The sequence below is a fragment of the Kryptolebias marmoratus genome, linkage group LG13, assembly GCF_001649575.2.
Source record: "Kryptolebias marmoratus isolate JLee-2015 linkage group LG13, ASM164957v2, whole genome shotgun sequence".
Classification (NCBI taxonomy): domain Eukaryota; kingdom Metazoa; phylum Chordata; class Actinopteri; order Cyprinodontiformes; family Rivulidae; genus Kryptolebias; species Kryptolebias marmoratus.
Window position 1 is genome coordinate 24,331,427 of NC_051442.1, and position 25,604 is coordinate 24,357,030.

The 25,604-nt window shown below is 38.9% G+C and overlaps 1 protein-coding gene and 1 long non-coding RNA gene across 2 annotated transcripts in view; both read left to right on the plus strand.

The window, feature by feature from the left end:
* opcml (opioid binding protein/cell adhesion molecule-like) overlaps nt 1-25,604 on the plus strand; it is a 203,329-nt gene that overhangs the window by 128,545 nt on the left and 49,180 nt on the right. The window contains exon 3 of the mRNA XM_037979126.1: nt 17,509-17,634. Coding sequence (XP_037835054.1) covers nt 17,509-17,634 — 126 coding nt within the window. The remainder of the gene's footprint in view (nt 1-17,508; nt 17,635-25,604) is intronic.
* On the plus strand, nt 20-1,131 carry LOC119617613. Its single transcript, XR_005233946.1, has 2 exons — nt 20-128; nt 908-1,131. It is a non-coding gene; the product is annotated as an uncharacterized LOC119617613 (long non-coding RNA).

Consider the following 25,604-nt stretch of genomic DNA (forward strand, 5'->3'; position numbering starts at 1 on the left):
CGCGCGCGACTGGGGGGGATTCGGCTGGCTGTTCCGCCGGGGGTGCGCGCTGCGACGGTGTGACAAACTACCTGTAACCAGAGTTGGGACCTGTATCTTCCCTTGTGCTGTTCTACAATAAACGGCTGGTGAGGACAACTCGTCTGGTCTGCTGTTTTGCTAGCCGAGGGAACGCTACAGTACTAACGTTTTTTTTCACAAGTTTATATGTTACTCATTGTTTATAGATGGCGCTTTGTTTATTGGTGTGTGTGTGCTAAATGTCCGGATAGTTGTGAGTTAGTTTCATATTCGAATGTAGTAACTATATGTATCATGCTAAAGACAGATTTTGTGTGTTTCGAAGTACTTACTAAAGTATTATTTGAGAAAACAAAAGTCTCCGTCTTTTATTTACTTTTTAGCTGTGTCCGTTTAAGCTGTGTATAATGAGGTAGGGGGGTGGAGGTCAGTAGCTTAGCATGTCGGTGTTTGTGTGAGGACAGAAACGTTAGATGGAGTGGGTGACTCGCTGTGGAGACCCCTGAAAACAGAGCAGCTGACAGAAAAAGGAGAAGTGTTTGTGTGAAGGAAAACGTGAAGGCTCGGATGGATGAAGAAGCTCCTTCTTTTTATTTTCTCCGTGACGGCGCGGTGGGGGGAGGGGGGCGGCGGCGGCGGCGGACATTTTGGTCAGGTCGCTTCAAAGTAAGAGCGGACACGACGTAGCACCGCCATCTTGTTTATCGTGTGAGGCGGGTGTGTGTGTGTGTGAGAGGGGGGAGTCGACAGTCGGACATTTTGGCCAGGGCGGACACTGTAGTCTGGGAAGACATGACGAAGCACCGCAATTTTTGTGTTTGTGTGTGAATGTATTTATAACTAATGAATAACGAAGTGTTTTTTAAAATTATTTTTGTCGTTCGAGGCCTGCAAGTGACTCCGAGCCAGAGCAGGAAGAGCTGAATGAGCATTCGGAGCGGGTGGCAACTAAAGGGGGCACCCTAAAAATATGTAACTGGACACTGAATTTGGAGTAGAAACAGTGAAATGGTTTGTAAATAGTTTATGTGTGGCAGTAGTTTGTGAGTAGTTTGTTTCAATGCAATTACTTTTTCATATTTTTTCAGTAAATACACGTTTTGACAAATTGAACTTGTTTTGGGACATTTCTTACGATGTACTTTAGAAAAAATAAGTATTTTATTGTGTTTATTTATCCTCTACTTTATAATAATCATATTGAGTGTGACTTCATTTGCAGAACAGGATTCGTCTCAGTGTCACCTTTCATTTGAGCCCTCACTGACGCCTGTATGTTGAAGCATGTAGGAGTTAGAGCTTTCTGAAGTTACATATCCATTTGGCACAGTTTAGATAGGACCTGGACTTTCCTTCAGAAAAACATGTCCACTATAGTGATTCTTTTGTGCTAATTTTCTAAAATTTGAACTCCACAACAATAAAACTTCATTCTACAACCTCATTTGGTTTTTCCGGTCTTAACACTCTTCCTCCATGTACTGTAAGTTGATGAAAAAAGTGACAAATCTAGGAGAGAAAAAAATGCTTAAAATCTCTGTGTTTTCACTTTAATAACTACTAATTGGTTAAAGTTACAATCATTTTGACTGCTCAGGTAAAAACTTCAAAGTGTTAACTTCACATGGAGCCTAATCTTTAGTTTGAACCACAAAAGGCTGAAGAATAGCATCTAATTTAATTTGGGTACGTCTCTTCCAGGCTTCTTGAGCTTTTTGAGGTCGAGTGGTAAGGGGTTAAAGTCCCATGCTTTTGCTAAATCTTTAAATTCCTGTGAGTTGTAACATGGTCCATTGTTGTTTTCCAAACTTCACTAAATGCCAGGAAACCACCAAGCCCAAAAAGCAGAAATCCTGTTAAAAATCCAATTATGTACATGTCTTCAACATCCTCGACCAACATTCCAAAAAAATAAGTAAAAAATACACAATCTTCCACTTCTCCCAGGAATCCAAGGTGTATTCAACTGGAAATGTCCTGTTGGGGCAAGAGGACTCCTCTGTGCTCAGCGTTCTCATTGAGAAAATTTGATCTATTGCTTTGAGAGATCAGCTGACCAGATCCATAATAATTTAATTCAGAAATTATGCAAAGAGAGGCTTCAAAGAAAGAAAGGCAAATAAAAAGCAGATGGGGGGTGGGGGTGGGGGGTAAATTTGCCTTCGTCAAGAGCAGAAAAGTAAACAACAACTACAAAAAAAAAATCACAGATCTAGAATAGCACTTGTTCTCCCAACCTGATCTAGTTTGTGTAAGAGGTAAAGAATCTATGTTCTGTTCAGTGGCCAAACAGGTGTGTTGCAAAGTGTTGGTGTGGTAACGTACTGTGTTTTAGTAACCTCAGGTGTTCGGATGAGGTATCGCCTGTTTCGTCTGATAGTGTGACCTTTTTCATTCCTGATGTGGAAGGACCTGTTCGTATCTGCTGATCCAATGACTTTCACTGTCTTTCAAACGGTGTCTGGTAACTGGATACGAACAGAAGCTCTAGATGGCAGGGATGGTAGGACTTGGGCAGTCATGTCATAAAATAGTCTTTTGCCTTTCTGACACAGTTGTCTCAGGCTTCGAACAACACTTTGACATACAAGCTCTGGTTTTAGTTGCTCGCCAGTGGTGGTAGGATAGAGCGTAGCCTCCTGCTCATTAACAGTTGTGCTGGTGACTTCGGTACTCTGGCAAGCTGATATATGGGTCTGCTCCCTCAGCATGTGCTTTCTCCATGAAAGCTTTGGTGGTGTAACAGTTCTTTCTGCCAGGCCATTCCTCTGTGGCTACATCAGGCTACTTGTGAAATGTTTAAAGTCCCATGCTTTTGCAAAATCTTTAAATTCCTGTGAGCTGTAACATGGTTCGTTGTTGCTGATTACAGTAAATGGAATCCCAAACCTGGCTAATGTGGGCTTTAGCTTTCTGATGGCCGCTGATAATGTGAGGTTGGGAATCGCTACATCAAAATATCTGCTATAGTAATCTACAATAACAATATATTCATTCTTGTTCCATGTGAACAGGTCTGTAGCCAGAACTTGCCAAGGCTGGTCTGGGATCAGATGAGGCAACATTGGCTCTTTTGGGACAGAGCTCTGGTGTTCTATCAGATACTGTAGGATCCAACTAGTGTTTCTATCTGCTTTCCCATTGCTGGCCAAAATAAAACGTCTCTCGCTCTTTGTTTGCATTTTTCCATTCCTAAGTGTCCAGCATGTACTGTAATTGTGACAACATTTCAGCTCTTAATGTGTGTGGTATGATAATTGTTTCTCCTTTAAAAAAGACACCATTCACCTCTGAAATCTTATGCCTGATATTCCAATATTCTGTAATCACTGGGAGACATTTCTTAATTGACTGCAGCCATCCTTACAGGATGACTCCTCAGGACTAAAAGCTGATTATCCTTTGCTGTGGCATTTCTGATTTCTGACATTTTGCAATTGCTCACAGGGGGATTACTCATCACTGTGATTGAGAACTGTACCTGGTTCCTGTACGAGGAGGTCTGTCACATATTGAAAAGTAGCGTTTTGTTTTGAGTCCCATATGAACTCATGTCCCTCTTTCAGGAGTTGTTGAAGTGGTGCAGTCGCCTCTGACAGAGGTAACTGACCATGCCCAATATGGTTTCCAGCTCAGCTTTGTTCTGAGGTGACAGCATGTTTCTGATTGCCTCAAATTTGCTGGGATTGAGTCAGACACCCTTACGTGTCAGCACGTGTCCAAAATAACTTACTTCAGGCACACAAATGACGCTTTTCTCTTTGTTCAGCTTTATGCCCTTTCTACGGGTTCTCTCCAGAACTGCACAAAGGTTCATGTTGTTCTCCTGTTTACTACAACCATACACCAAGATCTCGTCAACAATGGCAGCCACGCCTGAGAGTCCTTCATAAGCTTCATCCACCCTCCTCTGGAACTCAAACTGCGCAGAGATGATCCTGAAGGGCGGCCTCTTAAATCGGTATCTACCATATATGGTGTTGAAGGTGGTTAACATGGATGACTCCTCATACAGTTTTATCACATTTATTGCACTGGTGTCCTTTTGCTGGGCATTCATCCATGCAGCTGTGCCCTCTTCTGCATGCTCCACAAATTTTGTCACCTGTGGTGCTGTCTCCTCTGCTCTAACTTATTATTTTGTTGCAGCGGTGTGCTGGCATGATCTGATTTTGGCTAACCACATGCGCAGATTGAGCCGATGAGCTAGCTGTGGGGCTTGTCATTGTGCTTAACTGCTGCTGTGACAGCTCATGTGATTTGGTGATGTCAATCACTTTTTCCAGCATTAAGTCTGGATCTTGACAGAGTACTCTTTTCACGGACTTTTGGTGAGTTAGTAGCAAAAACAATTCTGTATTTTGTCATCTCACCGATGAAAAGCATGTTCAAATTGTAAGAATCGAGCTGTTTAAAACAGTCTATTTCTCAGTTTAAGAATTTATTCAATACACATGGAGAGTATAAATTGCAGCGCAGGACCACAGATCCAACGAGTTGCATCACCAGTCACAAGGTTGTGGCCCCGACTCCTGGGCGAAGTTCACAGATATCTTCAAGGCCTGATCAACACTTTCAGAAAGTGATTGTCATAGCAACGAACTAAGGGGACGTTCCTATCCTGACGGCATGACCAGCCCCTATGTCAATGAACCCCTGTCACTCTGGAATGTAGAATCAATGGTGTTTTGCTTGTTGGTTGAGGTAGGCGTGTAACCAGGGGTGGAAATTAGCACCCGCCACTTCAAATATTTGAAGTGGCGGGTGAATTTGATCAACACACACGCCACTGTGGCGGGTTGGCAATTTGAACAGAAAAGGTGTTATTTGTCCTCCTGACATATAGGGGGCAGCAATGTGCTCGAGTTGCTGCTAAATGCAAGAAGGAGAAAAGTTTAGCAGACACTCTTTACCAGTTGGTGGCGGTATTGATTCCTTCAGTTGTTTACCAACCACCAATAAAAATCAAGAAGAAGAAGAAGAAGCATTAGCAATGTGGCAGAACATTTCGGGGGTTAAGCGGGTGGCAGACAACAAAAATGTTTTTCAAGAGTAGTCGAGGGAAGAACCGAAAGTTAAACAACGTTTTTTTTTTTTAACTAAATCAATGACGTCATGACATCGGTCAGTGTGCGTTCGGTGTTCTGACGATCTGTGCTTCCTCGTCAGATTTTCCTACCGTAGCACGGCTTAACAGCTATGTCTAACGGTCGGTGCTACCCGTCAAAAACTGCTACCGTCATGTTTACAAACCGAAAACTATAGCGGTTCGTGTTAATGTTAAATATCATCGGATACTGAAGTGGAAGCTTAGGAGTTAGGCTTAGCATAGCATTGGAACAATTTATATCCACGACGAAAACCTTTCTAAAACCTCAAAAATCACTTCCTTCCTCAGAATATCCTACCTGTTAAATATAAGCAGGTAGCACAAATAGATCTATGTATTAAAAGCAGCAAGTGTCTGCAAAACATTACAACTTACATACAAAAACTTACAAAAGCACAAAAAAATACTTCAAAAACACTCCACAGAAATAAATTTCACTTGTCTGAATTTTTTATGTACAGATATGCATTTTTTAATGGTTTAAAATAAAATAAGAAAAATCTAGTTATTTCCATGCAGTGTCCAGAAGGAGGTGTTGTTCAGCTTGTAGGGCACCACAACTGCTTCCACCCACCTCCATCATCATCATCATATGAAATTACTTTTTGTCACAACAAAAAATAGTGGTTAGTAAAATATTTGAGTGGCTGGTAAAAAATTTCCTACCCTGCATGTAACTAATATACAGTATCTTTCTAGGGTAAACAAACCAGAAGTTTACTACTCTGAGAAGCCATGGTGAATAAATCCTGTCCTGTCTGTCCTCAGAAATACAACTTAATCATACAAAAAGCACCAACAATAATACTAATTAATAATGAAACATAAAAGTATAAAAGATAAATGAAATATAATCAGGAAAAGATACTGCTATTCGGGTAATTACAGTCTTTTACCAACAGCTTAAGCTCAGTCACAAACTGGCCGAAAATTTCATTTTCTTCCTGAATCTTCTCATGAAATTTGTAACATGCAAAAATAGGATTTGCTTTGTGCTTGACATACGCCTCAGAGTTGTTATAGTACGTTTTCAGTACCTTTCTTTGATCTTGGGCGAGGTTCCATGTGCTGCTTTTCTCCCCTCTCCACAGAATCAAGTAGCTGCACTTCTCCTCCTCCTCATTGCACAGTGATCTGGTGAACATCAGCTCCACATTCTGTAGAAACATTCTCTATGTGTCTGTTAGGCACATTTTATCACTACTCCCATCTGAAAGTGGGTGGATGTTTTATTTACCTGTATTTTATTTAAAGCTATGTCAAGAAGAAACTGACTAAACATTTTACATCAAACAAAGAATCAATGCTGTCGAATTACATGCAGAAACTTAATGACATCCTTTTTTTATTCAAATCAGCTATGTGAAAAACTTCCACTGTCACAGTGACCACATCCAATTGCAGCAGAGAGACAAGTGGTGCATGAATGGCAAGCAGTTTTGTCATATTTTGCACACTTTGAAAGTCCTGTGGCAAGCCTTTTTAGTTATTTATTTGATATCCCTGATATCAAAAGCTATTAGCCATATTAGCTCTTAACTAGCTGAGAAACCAGGGGTAAATGTTTAAAAATGCATTTATTTTGTATTTTCACATTGTATATGCTATTCAGTTATTCATATTTTTGCCAGTAATTTTTTTTAATTTTTTTTACTGGAAATTCTTCTTTTGTTCTAGTGTAACACTCATTTTGTATGTTGGATGTTAATTGAATCTGGTCAGTTTAGATGTACGTTTGAACATTTCTGACTAAATTTTTTAGTTAAATAAAGTGAATTGTTTTTATTATTATACATTTTTTGACTTTTTTAACAGGCTGTGGAATTTAGCCATGACTCATCAGTATCAAGCCTTTAAAGGTTGTTGTCAAGGAAACCTTCCCCACACCATATGGTAGGAACCTTTGGGCTCTGTGATCCTCCTCTAAATCCACTTCTCTTATGTCTACAGTATATGTTGAGCAACAGCAGAATGGACCTGCACTTGGCTGAGCTGATCAACAAAAATAAGTGTTCATTCTGAGGCTACTGCACTGAAGTTAAAATAATTTTCACTTTTTGTGTGCACACTGGTCATGTGAGCTCATCACATGTCTAGCTTAACACAATGACCACAACAGTGTTTGGCAGCTTGATGTTAAGGTTGGCCTTTTGTTTGTGTGTTTTGTGAACCTCTGTAAGAAGCCAGCAAGTCAAGAAATTGTAAACTTGCTTTCTACTTAGTAGAAAGTAACCATGAGACTTGTGACTGTAAAGATGTGTATCCTGAGTTAAGTCTTATTAAGTCCCACATTCTTTTCCCCGCTGTTTGTTTTCCTTCTTGTTTGTAAAAGGAATGCCAGGGCTTTCCTCTGACAGCCTGACAGATTCAATTGCAGCAACAAAAATCCAATTCCTTGATGTTGTTCTGGTTTTCTAGAAATGAGCATCACAGCACAATCAGCAGAACATTAATAAAAATAAATCAGTAGGTCCATGGATTCATGCTATTAACACTGATCACCTGTAGTTTCACTAAAATTTGGAATTTCTGAGACCACTACAATCATGAACCTTTTTGCTTTTGAAGGAAGTGGTGTAGAAATACTAAAACTGTATGGTAATACTTATTATGTCACATTCAGTGTACCTGAGATTACATTTTAATGATGTGCACATTAAATAAAACATCTGACAGTTACTTGCAGTAAAAAATATACATCACACTGCTGTCACATAATTGACTGATTAGTGATAACTACATGAATGAGCAGTTGTTCAGATGTTTCTAATACAGTGCTTGAGGAGAGTTTGTCTTTGATAATTGTTCCAGGTAATTTACTTTGATTGCTCCAGATGATTAGCATCTCAGACTTTCAGCTGCTGAAACGAATAACATTATTGTGCTAATCAAATCTTGATTTATTTCCTGCCATTCTGTGCTCTTTGCTTTAATTTCAGACTGTGACAAATGTTTTCACTGCTCTCATTTGTAATTCCAAATTTTTATCCTTATCTGGATTTTGATTTGATGTATTAAATAAAGGGCTTATCATTTCTTCAATATTGTAGATTGCATATTGTATGGTTTATGCCAGAGTTCTAGAATAAGATTATTTCATACAGAAAAATAATAATCTTTCCATTTTGGTCAAAGATTAAAAAGAACATTATGTGCAATCTCATGGAATATTACAATGTCTTGGTTTGTCTTTCATGATCTATTAGTGCTTGAAGTATGTTATGTGAATGTTTTGAGTTGAGTCTCACACCGGGGGCCATTTTTTAAATATCCAATCTTGTTGAACATGGTCTGTATAACACTACATGAACGTAAGTTCCTAACGCCTCCTTGTGGCCAACTCTTAACAGTACATCTCCCTTTTTTTTTTAATTGTAACAACACTTTAAAGTTGTGTCACATCTTTATATGAAATGAAACAGTAAGTAACACCCAACCCAACTTTCCTCAGTCTCTACATTAGCACATTCCAATCACCAATCCTCTGCATTTAATTAAATTTTTAACATTCTTCTATCAGTCTCTTTGGTTTCATTGTTTGTCTGCTTGGTCTTCTGTGCATCATCTCTAGGTACTGATGTTGTGTTTATCATGTGCCATGCTGTCTGTGACTTTCGTTGGTGTTTGTTCCGCATTTCCGTGCATTATCAGTCCATCTGTATGGTCATTCTCAGGTTCCTCCATCTTCATAAGTGGAACTTTAAGCAAATGTCGACGGTTCCTTCTCAGTATGTTTCCATACTTAGTCTGTATCTCATAAGATCTTGGTGTTGTCTCCTTGCTGACTTTAGCAAGCAGTCCCCACTGTCCATCACACCTGGCCCGGACCATGTCCTCTTTCTCCAACTGACATGAAGGTCTAGCTGATCTGCCATATGCTTGTTTTTGTCTGTTGCTCTTTTCTGTATGTCCATCGTTTTTCTCCATCAGATGTTCTGCTGATGGAAGTTTGGTTCTCAGTCATCTATTCATAAGAAGTTCTGCTGGTGAAAGTCCTTCTTCCAGAGGTGAAGTGCTGTAATTCAGCAAACTGAGATAAGGATCCCCTCCAGTCTCAGCTACTTTCTTGAAGAGTCTCGACATGATCAGAACTCCTTTTTCAGCCAGGCCATTTCACTGTGGAAACAGTGGAATTGAAGTGATGTGATCAAATCCATACATCTTTGCAAAATCTTTGTATTCCTGGCTGCTGAATTGTGGACCATTATCACTCACCACTGTCTCTGGGATTCCTTGCCTTGCAAAAGTGACTTTGGTGTGTTGTATCACTTGCTTTGCAGTTGTATCAGATAACAGTGCAACTTATGGATAGTTTGATAAATAATCTATTACAACGAGATAACTTCTCCCTGACAAGCTGAACAAGTCGGTTCCTATTTTACTCCATGGTTTCGCCGGTCTACAGTGAAACATGAGTGGTTCTCTAGGCTGTTGGTACCTGTTGGTGTCTTTGACATGTCTCACAGCACTGCACCAGACACTCAATATCTTTGTTCATATTAGGCCAATACAGTAAATCTCTTGCTCACCTCTTGCACTTTTCTATGCCTAAATGGCCTTCATGTATGAGCTTTGTCATTTCTGGGCACATTGAGGTCAGTATTACAGTTCTGTTCCCTTTCAGTAAAATGCCATTCATCACAGTGAGTTCTTCTTTGAAATTTTGATATGGATGGATCAGTCTCAGATCACCTGGCTGCAGGATTCTTTCAATTACTACTTGGAGCTCTTTGTCCTCTTTTGTTGCTGTCACAATCTGTCTCCATTTCTCTTCTGACACCGGCATATGCTTTGTATGCTGTCCACATGCACTTGCACATCATATTCTGTAGAACTTGGACCTGTGGTGTTCAGTGATGCTCTGCTGAGTGCATCAGCCATGACCAAATATTTTCCTGGTGTGACCTTGAACAGCATATTGTATTTTTGCAACCGTAGCATTAGTCTTTGTATTCGTGGGGGTGCATCTCCTAGTGGTTTAGTTGAAATTGCAGTTAATGGTTTGTGATCTGTCTCTAGCATCACATTTATTCCATAGATGTATTCATGAAACGTTTCACATCTTAACACTGCTCCCAGTGTCTCCTTCTCATTTTATGTATAGTTTCTTTCAGCTGATGGTCCGTGAAGCATAGGCGACTGGAAACCATGCTAAGCTATAGTTTTGAAGCAAGACTGCTCCCAGTCCATCTTTTGATGCATCAATGGAAGAGAGTGATCATAAAACTTTAACAATGTATCTTTTGATCATTTCCCACTCAGCTTCGTGATGATGTTCTCACTGCCATTCAGTTTTATCCTCTAACAAGCTTCTCAGTGCTTTAGTTTTCACTGACAGGTTCAAAATAAATCTTCCCACATAATTCACCAAACCTAGTGAGTGCTCTTTGAAGGTCGACTTTGTCCTTTGGTGGTGGCATGTCAGTTATTGCTCTTACTTTTTCGGGGTCTGGCTGGATTCCAGCAGCTGACAGTTTGTCTCCCAAGTAAGTAATTTCACTTACTCCAAACTGACATTTCTGTTTGTTTAACTTCCAGACTCCCGTGCTTTTTTCATCACCTTCTTCAATCTTTTGTCATGCTCCTTCCTTGTAGCTCCCCACACAGCTACATCATCCAGAAACACTCCAACTCTTTCCATCCCATTGATCTGTTGCTGCACAGTTCTCTGAAAGACTTCAGGTGTGGATGCGATCCCAAAGGGCATACGACAAAAGCGGTGTCTGCCAAACGGTGTATTAAATGTGCACAGCTTTGCACTTTCTTCATCCAGTTTAATCTGGTAAAACCCAGAAGACACATCCAATTTTGAAAAGAAATTTGCTCCTGCCATTGCACTGGTTATGTCTGACTTGGTTGTCAGTTTGTAGTGTTCTCTTTTGATCTACTTGTTTAGATCTTTTGGGTTGATGCACAGTCGTAAATCTCAATTTTTCTTTTCCAGAATAACAAGTGAATTGACCCAGTTTGTAGGTTCTTCAACTTTTTTCACTATTCTGTTGTCTGTGAAGGATTTTAGTTATTTTCTCAGTCTTTCCTTCAGAGCTACAGAAACTTTTCTTGCAGCATGGATGACTGGCACAGGATTTTCTTTCAGCTGTATTTTATACTTGGTTGGTAGGCATCCTACACCGTGAAATACATTCTTGAATTCAGCCTTGATCTCTGCTGATGTGCCTTGATTTTCCTCTTCCAGTTGTTCTTTTTTGCCTCTAGGTGTTACTAGAGTGCTATCAATGACATGAACTCTTTTAGCAAGTCCCAGCCTTTCACTTGCTTTTAGTCCTAGGATAGCTTGTATGTTTTCTTCAATCAGAACAAATTGTGTGCTGAAAGATTACCCCTTTCCTGAAAGAGTGGCTTTAAACTCTCCATTAGTAGGGATTGATTGGTTTTTGAATGCTCTCAATTGTAACTTTGTAGGTTTCACTGTGAGCTTTTTACTGAGTCTTTTAAAATATTTCATTGGCAGTATGTTTACTTGTGCGCTTGTATCTATCTTCATTGGGACTGCAACACCATTCATCTGCAAGTCTGTTATCCACTCATCCTTGCTGTCACTTGTGTTGAGCATTACTGCTTCCACATAAAATGGTTCGCCATCCTCACTGTATGTTTCAGACTTAAATTGTTCCACAATATGCACTTTTTTTCATAAAGCAGCATTTAGCATAATGATTCTTTCTTCCGCATTTTCTGCAATCTTTCTCATATGGAGGGCATTCTTTTGGAGCATATTTCCCTCCACATCTGTCACAGTCCTTGTCTTTTTGTCTTTGGAACAACTTCTTATTTCTTCTCTTCTTTCTCTGCTGCACCACATGAACTGTGGCTGAATCACTTTTATTGACAAAATATCTCAACTGTATTTTCTGTATCTACTGACTGCTTTTTCCAAGGTAAGATCTGCTTCTTTTAAAACCTGCATCCTTAATTTGGTCTCTTATTATTAAATTACACAGTGTACCAAAGTTGCAGGATTGACTTTTTAACCGCAGATCTGTTACATGCTGCTCAATAGACTCATCCTCTTTTTGTAGTCTATTTCTGAACACATACTGTTCATATGTCTCATTTATCCTTGGTGTGCAGTAGTCCTCAAACATTTTTTTATCACCGCTTCAAAGTCATCTGCCTCCTCATCCGCCAAGTTGAACGTGTTGTACACACCCAGCGCAGCACAACCTGTGACTGTTAGCAACAATGCTATCTTTCAGCGGTTGGCACTTTTGTCTTGTCCTATTGCAAGCAAATATAGCTCAAAACTATGCCTGAATACTCGCCAGTTCTCAAAAACGTTGCCCGAAAGCTTCAGCTCATCCGGTGGACGAATAGTACCACCGAATGGGGGGGGGGGGGGGGGGGGGGGGGGGGGGGGAGGNGGGGTGGTGGTGGTGGGGGGGGGGTAAGTCTTGTTCACTAGTGATGGTAGGATGGAACTGGAGATGATTCTGCAGGCCTCATCCGCAGTAATGAAGGTGTTGCTTTGGTCAGTCGTGGTGAAGAAAGAGTTGAATCGAAAGGCAGAGCTCTTAATTTACTGGTCCATCTATGCTCCAACCCTCAACTATGATCGTGAGGTTTGGATCATGACCAAAAGAGCGAGATCCGGAATACAAGTGGCTGAAATGAGCTTCCTTTGTAAGGTGACTGGGCTCAGACTTAGAGATAAATTGAGGAGCTCCATCATCCAGGGAGAGCTTGGAGTAGAGCTGCTGCTCCTTTGCATTGAATGGAGCCAGTTGAAGTGGTTCGGGCATCTGATTAGGATGCCTCCTGGGAGCCTCTCTTTAGAGGTGTTTTGGAGCATGTCCCACTGGGAAGAGACCTTGGGGAAGACCCAGAATTCGCTGGAGGGATTATATATCCTCTCTGGGGTGGGAATGCCTTGGGATCCACAGGAGGAGCTGGAGAGTGTCACTAGGGAGAGGGATGTCTGGGTTTCTCTCCTGGACCTTTCCCCCTTGATCTGACCACAGATAGAAGATGAATGACTCTCAAAGTTATAAATTTGTAGACATATAGCCAGTATTCCATTTTTGAGAGTTTGACAAAAAACCATCCAGTATTTTGTTAAATATTCTGATAACTGATAGACAAGTTGCCATGGTTTGAACCAAAGATGTCACACAATGTGTTTACAAGGTATTCATACACTGTTCTCACAGTATGTGTTGAGGAAAGTACTCAGTTACTACTATGCCAATTTATGGCCCAATATCTGTAAAATTATCTGACTGAAAGTCATTGGTGTTTTCTAAGGTGAGCTGGTCGTGGTGGCCATTTTGAATTTTGTTGAGTTCAAAAGATAATCAGTTTTAGCTGTTGATCAAATGATTTACTTTGTGAAAGTTTAATTAAAATCTGTTCAGTGGTTAATGAAAACTTTTTGCTGAGAACAGAGTTGATCCTAATAGGAATACCTCAGTGTCTGTAAAATAGTCATTTTTGTGAAGGCTAAAATTGCTTGGCTGTGAAGTGTTTATTCTCACCACAAGACAAAAAAAACAAAAAAAACAATACAAAGGTGGAGCTAAAATAAAGAAAAAAACACTGTTTGAGATGAAAAAAAAATTAACAACATAAAATAATGTTCAGTTTTATAAACACAATGTGCATTAAATGCCAGAGCTAATTTCACAGTCCACGGAAGGGCAAGAGTTCAGGCGGTCAGCCAAAGGGCAAGAGTTCATGTAGACGGCCCGGGAACCATCCACAGCTTGGCAAGAGTTCAAGTGGATGGCCTGGGAACCGTCCACAGCGTGGCCAAAGTTTAGGTAGACGACCCGGGTGCCGCCCTTGGCAGGTCAGACGAGGGCAACGCAGACTGGAGTGAGGCGTCCTCCCAGACCCTCGGCAAAACAGGCTGGAGCGAGGCGTCCACCAGGACCCTCGGCCAAGCGGGCTGGAGCGAGGTGTCTTCCCTGACCCTCGGCGAAGCAGAGTACCCTGGAAGCCCAACAAACCCTGGGAGTGAATATCCAGGGAGGCCCGAAAACCCAGGAGGTGGACGTCCGCGACCCTCTCGGAAGCTGAGGGAGAAGTGTCGACATCCACGACCCTCTCGAAGACACAGGATGGTGGAGCGTCATCCTGACCGACCCCCACTGAGACACTGTGGTGTGGAGCGTCGTCTCGGCCAACCCCCACTGAGACAAAGGATGGTGGAGCTGAGGCGGCATTTGCCTGGCCCACCGGAGAAGCAGACTTGGCAGACTCTGAAGGCTCTGAGGACTCTGCAGAGGGCGCTGGATGCTTTGAGGACTGTGAGCGAGACTAGAGGCACTGCACGCGGTTCTGAAGAGCGAGACCGGTGGCACTGCAGGCTGCGCTGAGAGGCTGTGAGCAGCACTGAAGAGGCTGTGAACGGAGCTGGAGAGGCTTTGAGCGTAGCTTGAGAACTGGCTGGCTTGGATGACTGAGTGGAACAGGCTGGCTTGGGTGCATTGAGCAATTGTCCTTTTAACCGGGTTATTTCTTTAACAAAAGTTCATGAACATGGATGTACCGAGAAGACCAGGTTGGGACAGGAGGGTATTTTCGATGATATTGCACATGAGAATATTGTGTTTTGAATCCGGGTTATTTTTTAAAGATGTGAACAGTCTTTGAATTTGTGATAAAATGACCAAAAGTTCAGCAGGATTGAGTTCAGAAGCTGTAAGGTGGTCGTGTTCAGAGACATGAAACTGAGAAGGTGGAGCCGTAGTGGAAGCCGCGGCCGATGGAGGAGAGATGACTGCTGCAGCTGACGAGGGCGTGATGGCTGCACCAGATTTTTTGTTTTGTTTTTTTTTGCTGCCACGTCAGCTTTTTATTTTCTTGTTTTCCTTTTGTTAATAAAGTTTAGTTTTATGTTTTCTAAGCCACGAGTCTGTGTATTGGGTTTGCCTCGCTCAGCCATAACACTTGTGCCAAGAAATGACAGATGTTCTTGAAAAAAGCAAAAAAGATTCAAGTCAGAGGCTAAAATCAAACTTATCCTTTTAAATATTGCAATAATTGTATTTATTAACAGAAAGCAATACCAAATGAAATTGTTATAATGACTGCTTTCTGAAAGTTTCATTAAAATCTGTCCAGTGATTCATAAGATATTTGGCTCATGGTACAGTCAAACATACACATACAACAGAAACAGGGGAAAAAACAAAACAACAACAAAAAAAAACGTTTATCCTGAGCTTGTAGTCTTTTATTTCTGAGAACTTTAATAATTTCTCACATGGTTGTTTGTTTTTTTGTATTTTTTTTCTTTGATTCAGTATGTTGATTGCAGACATTGCTTTCTGCACAGCTCCTTTAAGGTCCCACCACCACATGTTATTCAGGTTGATGTCTAGTCTTTCACTGGACCATTGCAGCACCTTATTTTTTTTTGTTTTGTTTTTTTCTTTTTCAGCTATTCTGTCGTACATTTGCTGCTATCTGGGTTAATTGTGCTTTTGTATCATCACCCAGTTTGGTCCAAGCTTTAGCTGTTTAGTTAGCTCATTTGAATCCTAAATCCTTTGGTCTACAGAGAAGTTCCTCTACTGTGGTTATCAGTGTTTGTGCTGAAATGCTGCTTTTGTTTTTTTTGCAATCGTTTTGTTGTGTAAACAGCTCTACTTACATCTCATCTGCCCAAACAATATTGTTTCAGAAGTCTTCTTGTTTCTGTAGATCAAACTGTACAAACCTAAGTTGTGCTGCCATGTCACTTTTCTCTTTCAACCCTACTGTCATGATCGGGGTGGAAGGAGGCGAACCCAGTATGCAGACTCATGATGGACAAACTAATTTATTAAATAAATAATCAAAAATCCAAAAACAAAGGCTGTTGTGGCAGCAAAACCTAAACTAAATACAAAAACATTAACTAACTAAACAAAACCTGAACAGACCTAAGACAAGACATGAACCAATGGGAGACGACGAGACAAGCGCAAATGGAAGGACAACATATCAGGGAGGCAAAGTGTGACAATGAACCAGCAGGGAAATGTGGAAAGTGACTGGGTTTTAAAGGCAGAGGGTGATTAGTGGAAGTGGGCACAGGTGAGATGATTATGGAGCTAGAGGCAGGTGTAGATGGGTGAGAAAAGGGAAGAGAGAGAGAGTAACTGAGGAGAAGTGAATGGTGGCTGAGGCACAGGGAAGAGACTACTAAATAACACAAACAATAAACTCGAACTGAGACATGAAGACAAAACAAAATACAAAACCCCAGATCCGAACACCTTCCAAACAGGCTATTCTTGTTCAGTCTTTTTCTACTTGTCCTGTCATGACCTTTAACCTTTAATCTACTAACTGAGGCCTGTAGAGTCTGAGATAAACTCATTTCGTTGAACATTGCACAATCTTACCTCGTGGTGAATTTGCTTGGACATCCACTCCTTGGAAAGATTGGCAACTGTCTCAAATGTGAATAATCTTTCTCTCTGTAAAGAGAAAGGGTAGGCAACCCTGGTCCTCGAGGGCCACTATCCTGCATGTTTTACTTGTTTCCCTGTTCTAACACACCTGATTCAGTAGTTAAATTAGTTCTCCATGTTCTGCAGACACCCATTGATCCAAATCAGGTGAGTTGGAGCAGAGAAAGAAGTAAAACATGCAGGATAGTGGCCCTCGAGGACCAGGATTGTCTACCCCTGCTGTAGAATGATGGACTCTAAATAGTTTGGACCTTTCCCAGAAGGATGGGCAGCAATAGTTGCTTCTTTAAGTTCATTACTGAGGTTCTCCCACCCTTGCATTGTGTTAACACAAACGTTTATTCAGCAGCAAAAATAACAAAAATCCTGTAGAAGTAGAAAGGCTGGACTTAGTTTTTCCACAGACAGCCTTTCCATTTTGTTTTTGCTTACCAAATAATGATATGGTGGAATCTGTTGTCTGTTTTTGTTCAGGTGAGATTAGAGTTAAATCATTTTAGAATGTACAATGACTTCCATGGATTTCACACTGAAACAGCATATGCTTAAATTGAGCAAACAGTAGATACAAACAAGTCCAGATTAATACAACAGTGGGCACACATAAATCCAAGCACAGTTTTTGGACATCTTAATGAATGTGGAATTACTGTAAGTGCACTTGACACCTCCCTTGAGACACCTTTATTTAAATATGCAAATAGATAGAAATATGCTCAGCACATTTACTGAATGATCAAAAATCATGTTTACCATTGTCAAGTCAATGATGCATAACATCACAGCAAGCCAAAGTATTGTCAGATTTGTATTCTAGTTTCATGCTAATTAAGTTCACCAAACCATTGATACTTCCATTCACATCATGTCTATCATAACTCAGAACTTTAAGTCTTCTGCTTGTGTTTCTCTAATAAGACTGACAAAATGAATCTTTATTTTTATATGTTTCCTTAGTACCTGCCAGGATCACTAATATTTCAAAGGACATCACAGTGAATGAGGGCAGCAACGTCAATCTTTTCTGCCTAGCAGTCGGTAGACCAGAGGCCAACATCATTTGGAAGCATCAATCACCAAGAGGTAGGACGTGAATGTTGTTGTTCTTCTTCTTTTTTCACTTTTACACACAGAAAAATAATTTGTTTGCTAAAATAAAGTTTATTTGTAAACTTTCCTAACTTCAGAAATATTGTATTTGCATTTATAGCTTTATTTTGTTCATTATAAACAAGGTTATAAAGGTTAGTAAAGCAATCATTTTTGTCCATTGTAGTATTTTTATTGCTTTGTTTACCACTAAGTCACATTTAGGTTACAGTTTTTTTTTTAATTTTATATCTTTATTTTCAGAAGTAGCAGCTGCCATTCAACACAAGAAAAGGCAAAGGGTCATTTTTGGTCCTGTTTTACTCTCTAAAAAAGTATGACATTTGAAGGGCACTTTTTGTGTAATTCTGGTGTGGGTCCAAAGCTGTGAAAAATGGTGAGGTTTGCGTTAGGAAGAGCATCTTGCTTAAAACTGGTGCCAAAAGAAACATGCAGCTCTACTGTTAAAGTTTTTCTTTTTTTTAATAAATTCAAGGATTCAGAAAATTGCTATTAGGAGCACTTTTATTCTTGCAAGACTTCACTTACAGTACAAATGATGATGCTCACAGGTTGCTTCTCTGAGACAGTCTTACAAGGTATCACATAATAATATAATTTAAAATAGAAATTCTTTAGCAGTTTACACTAAACAACTAAATGGCTTAAATAGTTGCCCTTTGACATCCTACCTTAAGGGTTGTCATGCAATCTTCTTTGAACTTCTAGTATCTGAAGACTTGACCCTGTCAGGATTTGGGTCTTCTTTGTGTTTTTGTATTTGGTTTATTGTTTCGTTTGTTGTCTTCATGTTTAGTGTTGTTTCTATGTCTCTGTCATCATTTACTTCTCCTCAGTCTATCACTTGGTCGCCTGTCATGCCCATCTACACCTGCTCCTAGTTTTTTAATCATCTCACCTGTGCCCACCTCCCCTAATTACCTCCTCTTTCTAAAACCTGATCATGTCCTCCACATGTCGCTGGTCCGTTGACGCTTCATGCACTGTCTGGTTCTCTTCTCTTCTTGCCTCTCTTGTTTGCTCATGTTCAGTCAGGATTTTGTTATGTTTAGTCTTGCTGCCACGTAAGCCCTTGTTTAGTTTTTATTTTAATAAATTAGTTTATTTTCTGTAAATGATGAGTCTGCGCTGTGGGTTCGCCTCACTCTCCTGCCAACCTGACAGACCCACCTTTGTCATCTGGTATAGAATGAAACTGACTCTTTGTTCTCTTCTTACATGACCATTCTTAACTTAGCCAAAGAGTTATAAATACTTTAAATTCATGTCACATCCATTTTACACAGATTGTATCATTCTATATTCAATTCAATTTGTTTATATAGGGCCAAGTCACAACAAAAGTTGTCTCAGGGCACTGTGCAAAAACATTCACAAAAAATTTAAAATGTGAGATAGAAAAATGTATCTTTCTAAGGAAGCCAGCAGATTGCATTGAATCTTCACCTTATTGCAGTCTCCCATCCCGAGCAAGCACATTGGTGACAGTGAAAAGGAAAAACTCCCTTTTAACAGGAAGAAACCTCCACCAGAGCCAAGCTCCATCTGCTTCGACCGGCTGGCATTAGAGGACAGGAAAGAGATACAGACAAACAGAAAATGTTTGTCCTCTCTGACAGACTCTCCTCTCTTTGTAGCTTATGTTTGCAGGTGACACAACACTACAGCAGCAAAGAGCGTGTACACTAAATGTAAACGTTAGTCTTCTTCATTATTACTATTGTTGTTGTTACTTTTATTGTATTATTAAGATTTTATTAAAGACACAGAGCATTTGGTTTATAAGAGAAACTGAAATGACAATTGCTGATATCAATTAATGTAAGAAATGGCAGGGAGATTAAAAAAACAAGTTCAAAACAAACAAGCTTTAATATAAAAGTATAGTTTAATTGCAAATCAGCATTATAGTATTGATAATAGGGATGATAATAATACTATAATAACAATCATACTGTAATATTAATAATTGTAGTAGAGGCACAGAGAGGATATAAATAATATGTATGTTTACACATACTGCTCTACACACTCAGCCCCCCAGCTGAACTGAACAGGTCAGAAATGATAAAGGCTAGGATATACTAAACTAAAATAAACAAAAAAGTAAATTTATGTAAAACAGGCTAAACTAAAATATAAAGTAAGCTTAGCCAAGCAAACTGAAATTAGTTTAGGCAAAGGCTGAGGAAAACCAAACTAAGATATAATAAGCTAACATAAACATAAACTAAACTAAGATTTAAGAACCTCAGCTGAACAGACTAAGATAAACTATACTTTTGCTAATGCTAATTCAACTAAAGTTTCAGCTAATTCAACTATGCTAATGAGACTAAGGGGGAGGGAGGAAGTGAGGGAACAACATTTAACATCAGAGGAGAAGGGAGGGAGGAATTAAGAGGGTGACAGCGATGGTGGAGAACCTTCCACAGGTACTGTTTTAGATAGGCCTCAGAGATAGATAGTCCTGATAGCGCCCTTGAGACCTACCTGGGACAGATCCACAGATGTCCTGGGGAAGAATAGCATTGAGTTTACATAACATCCAGGAGAATTTTGAGATAGCCAGCCTTCCAAGGTCGACTCAGTGGAGCCAGATTCAGATAGCAGAATTGTTTAGGTCAGATCGATGCCATTAATTTGAAGCCAGCCTTAAGAGTTGCACTGGTACATGTCAGTGGCGAATCCAAAGAGCCAAATTAATGTGTCCTCCATGCATGGCCCGAGTCAGTAACTTCTCCAAAGTCGATTCTATTCAGCCAGCAAGTTCTAAGGTCCACAGCTGGCCCATGATTCATAAGAGTCACATCCAGTATGCACCTATGTTCACAAAGCAACTGAGTCTGAGTGTGCACCCACACAAACAACCCCACACCAAGAGGACAGCAACCTGCAGGCAGACCCCCAATGATGCTGTCAGAGACCCCAGCTGCCCCTAAAACCCCAGCACCCACTGAACCAGTACAGGCACTAGGGCAGGAGCAAACTGCACCCCCCAAGCCCAGCCTAGGCCCGCCCCCGTGGTGTGTGTCTGTGCTAGTGAGACAACAGTATAAAGATTAAAAGCAGAAGCCCCAACAAGTTCTGTATACATTCCTTTTTGAATTATACTCACACCGAGGTGTTTGCATTTGGATGTGTTTGTGTCAACAGGAAAGATAATGGGCTATCTTACTTGAGTTGAACCGTTGAAAAACTAGACAGTGTGGAGAAATCTCTGGGAAAGTAAAGAAACTCTTCCTGGCATTACAAATCTTAAATGCTTTTTCTTGCAGAGTGACATTTTCCAGACAAGCATTTTGCTAGACCCCAGCTGCAATAATGAAATGTTCTTTCTGAGGACAGTTTTTGTTGTTAGTTTGGCAATAAAGAGAGCAACCATCTCAGTTAGTTACTGCATTCTGTGACTGCCTCAGATCTGCCACATGAATGCTTGCCATTTGTTGATTGTTTGTCCACAGTACGCCAATTAAAACACTTTCACACTTACATTTTTAGGAACATAAAAGACTGTATGTTAGCAGCTGTTTCATGCTTAGAAATGTCTTAAATCTCATTCTGAAACTGACATGTGACACTAGAAAACACTCCTAAAACTAGCCATTTTTAAAGAAATGCATATTGTCTGCCCCCTTGCAAAAAAAATCTCATATGATCTGTTAGCACTAAGAGTAACTCTCAAGTACTACTAGACCAAATTTTAGAGTTATTACCATTTTTGTGTTTGTTGAATTTGATTTGGTGTGGCAGCCATGTTTACCATGAAAAGTTAATTAGTTGTCGATGTACATTCAATCATTACTTTCTGAGTTTTATTAAAATTTGCGCACTGGTTCATGAGATGTTTTGCAAACAAACAGACAAATAAATGAACAGACAAACACAGGATCATCGGCCTCTCCTGGGAGAGGGCAAAAAAAGAGGATTTTCTCAAGTTTATTTTAATATCAGTATTTGTTACCTATGAATAATCTAAGGTAATTTTTTTCATGATACCAAAGTGCCACCCTGTTTAAATACATCACTGGCTGTAAGATTCCCAAACCTCAATGATTTACAAATAATCTTCCCATAGAGATAGTGACTTGAGTGAGATTTTTGGGGTTAGTTGCAACCTAGAAATGTGTTGTCACTTTGTTCCTTTACACCTGCAGTCAACCTAGGTCTCACCTTTTTTTTTTTTATTCACAGCAATACTTTATCTCTGTTAAAGCACAAGAGGACTTCATAAATTATTCAGCAGTGTCTACTGACTCTAACTGGACGCCACCAGAAGAAATAAAAATATATTAAGAAAAACATATATGGGACATTGCACTATGGATCTCTCTAGCAAATTAGAATTTATTTTGGCACACATTTGTTAAGGGTCCATCTACCTAGTGATAAGAGAAAATAAATTTGTGTCTGGTTATGAACCTTTAAGCTGATGCAAGTTGATTAAACAATCTTCATTTCCAATGTGTTACTTCTCCTGATCTAAATTGTTAAGTGCAATGTTTATCAAAATAGTCTAAATCTTTTGACTGTATAATCCTAAACATAGTTTTTATGCAAACCATCCTGTTTAAAGATTCTTCTGTTTGAGATTAACTTATAGTAAATTTATAATATGTCATAAATTTGTTAATTCTTGCTGTAGAGTATTATCTTGTGTAAATTTACTGTTAAATGAACATTAAATCAGGTTCAGATAATATAGAGAAATTAATAAAGCAAAAATTCAGAATATCCCCAAATTTTGAGTGTTATTTTATCTTTTGTTGATCCTTATTGTTTGTTTGTGATTTTTATTGTTAATTTTATACTAAGAATCTAAAAGGCAAATTTGATCTCTTTACTGGTGTAATTATAATGATCAGAATTCCCTGAAATGAAGGAATTCTCTCCTGAAGTGTGGAAATCTGGTGAATAAATGAAGTAATGAAATGATTAAGTTCCTGTAAGGTACAGTCAGGTTAGGTTTTGTTGCATGACAAGGTTCAGTGGATTCATTTGAATCTCTTCTCAACTTCTTTTATGAAGATTTAGCTACTTGTTAATAAGTCAACTCTCAAGAATGTTTGGCTTAGCTCAGTCAGGTTGGAATGATCATGGTAAATATGTGACAAATATCAATATGTTTATTGGTACTTACTGTTAATATAATATACATAATATTCTCCCTTTTTTTGCATGTAAAAAAGGAGAATATCTTTGGTACATTGTGAGCTCTATATATGAAGGCTTTGAAAAGATTTATGTAAGAACTATATTGTATTATATATCTATCTATAAATATTCTATATATAAACTTACGTGTAAGACTTGCTTTACACTAGTTTGGACCCATTTTAAAGCTGACAGAGTTGTGCTCAGGACTTATGATTGTGTATTTTTCCATATTTAGATGAAATCATGTTTGAAACAAAGTTTTATCCAAGGGAAAAAATATATATATATATAACTTGTAAGTTGTTTTTTAATTATTTTGATCTGAGAAACAAACAGTTCTAACTTTGTAAAGTCATTCAAGAGGTAAAAGCAATTACAGCAGTTTTCTAAAAGTGTGCATCCAAAATAAAAACCTTGCAGGAAAAAAGCTATAGAATGAGATCCAATGTTTGGCTCATTATCACATAATGTGTGTTTGTTCTTTGACAATGCAATGCTTTGAGGCATTTCTTTTTTATTATACCTGAATATAGTGCAGCATCCATCCATCCATCCATTTTCTTTACCCGCTTCTCCATTCCGGGTCGCGGGGAGCTGGTGCCTATCCCCTATAGTGCAGCATAAACAAAGGAAAATCACGTGATTAGTCAATTAATTTATTGGTCAATTCTGTGTTTCTCAACAATTTTTTAAAACAGTTTGTAATTGTTTATATTAATAATATGTTATTATTTTGAACAACAGCTTATTTCCATTTTAGATTATAACAGTTTTTGTGGAAAAACAAAGTCCGTATACACACTAGAGCATATACTAATGCAGTGTTGACTGTTGACATTTTTACTTACAGTATTTCTTAAGCTCCATGTTTTATCGGCTGGCACCGAAGGCTAAAGGACAATAACATTTTTTTGCTTATAACTGCCAGTGTGTTTGTTTGTTTGTCTGAAGCATTTACCAGTTAAGAACCATTGGACAAATTTATTGAAACTCTCAGAAAGCAATCAATGGATGTACCTCAACAAGTGATGAAGTTTTGGAGATGGTCACCCCAGCTAAGTGACCTTAACAACAAGTAGAGTTTATGCCAAAGTTTAGGCAAATATGTCACGTAATGTGTTTTAAAATGTGTTGTGAATTAGTCTCATCTATGACCACACCAAAATTTAGTGAAATATTTGAAGAATTGACCAAACTGTAGCCAGTTTTCTGTTTTCTAAGATCAACTGTCCGTGGTCTCTTTTCTTTTGAGTTAACTCCTAAAGTTAATCATTTGCAGATGTGCATCCAATTATGCCTTTCTGAAAGTTGAATTAATTTTTTTTCTGTTTCACCAAGCTTTCTCAGCATGACGTGTTCTATAAAAACAAAGGTAGAAAAAATTTGGGAAAAGAAAAAAAAATCAGTGTGGAAGAGGGTTATTAAAAAAAATAAGTAGGTCTGCAGTGAGTTCATGAGTTGAACAAAGATGGATCAAGGGAAAAAACAGAAAAAAGGAATTTAAAAGCACAGGAGATTGAAGGAGATATCAGTTCACCAAGGTAATGCCAGTGTGCTTTTAGTAATGTCTTATCTGAAGCATTTTGCACATAAAAGCCATTAGAAAGGTTCAGACAAGTGCAGGCTGTTCCGACTGAATGGCTTCTGCTTCCCCGTCCTCTGTCATTAATCTCCAAAGTGGTGTGAGTAGATCTCCATTGAAACTAAACCATTAATTACACGTTCAAAGGTGTCATTCGCACACACACACTTGTTTCCTTTTTAAGAGTGGTAAAGGGAAGAGTTTTTAATCTTGTGACTAGGGGTTAGAAGGAGTAATATTTCTTAAATAATTACTATATATCAATGTAATGAGTTGGTGAAATCTTTATCATGAAGGCTTCTTGCCAACAGAAAAGGGAATTTGTTTATTTGAATCGGAGTCTTGGCTGAAGACCTTTGTGAATGTGAAACAGTTTCAGTGGAAGCCAAAAAAGCTTATATAATGGCTTTATTTCAAGCATTTTCTATCTCTTAAATTGCAACACTGCTGCCTTGGTGTAAGCAAATGTTCAAGAATTCAATGCAGTTGTTAACTATTTTAAAACGATTGTGGTTCTGACCCAGCAAAGGTAAATATAGCTGGTTCATCCATCCGGTTTTTCCATCCAGCCTCAATACATCTTCTCAACAAAAAAATGTTTCAATGTTTCCACCACTTTATTGATTATGCCTTTGTAGAGTGTGGGAATGGCTGCATCATTATTTTCAACGTGGGATGATCATGTTCTGTCATGATCAACTGATCATGATCTGATTTTCAACTCCTGAATATGGATGCAAATCTTTGCAAAAAAGTTGCAATGGACCTTGTAATTTGTTTTGCCCTTTCCAAGCTTAATGGAAACTAGGGCTGCACAGTTGATCAAAAATCTAATCACAATCAGAGGTGGAAAGAGTACATTTTTTATTTTTACTTGTATTAAAATCTACTCATGTAAAAATACAGTCCTTAAAAATTTACTTTGAGTAAAATTGAATTAGTTCCTTATTGTTTTGTTTTTTACATCAAGAGGGCATCTTCTGAAATGCATAATGAAGAGAAGGGTCTTTAAAAAAAAAAAAACAAGCTCTTAAACTGAATAAAAAGCCTCATAATTACAGGTGCTGGTCATAAAATTAGAATATCATGAAAAAGTAGATTGATTTCAGTAATTCCATTTAAAAAGTGAAACTTGTATATTATATTCATACATTACATACAAACTCATATATTTCAAATGTTTATTTCGTTTAATTTTGATGAT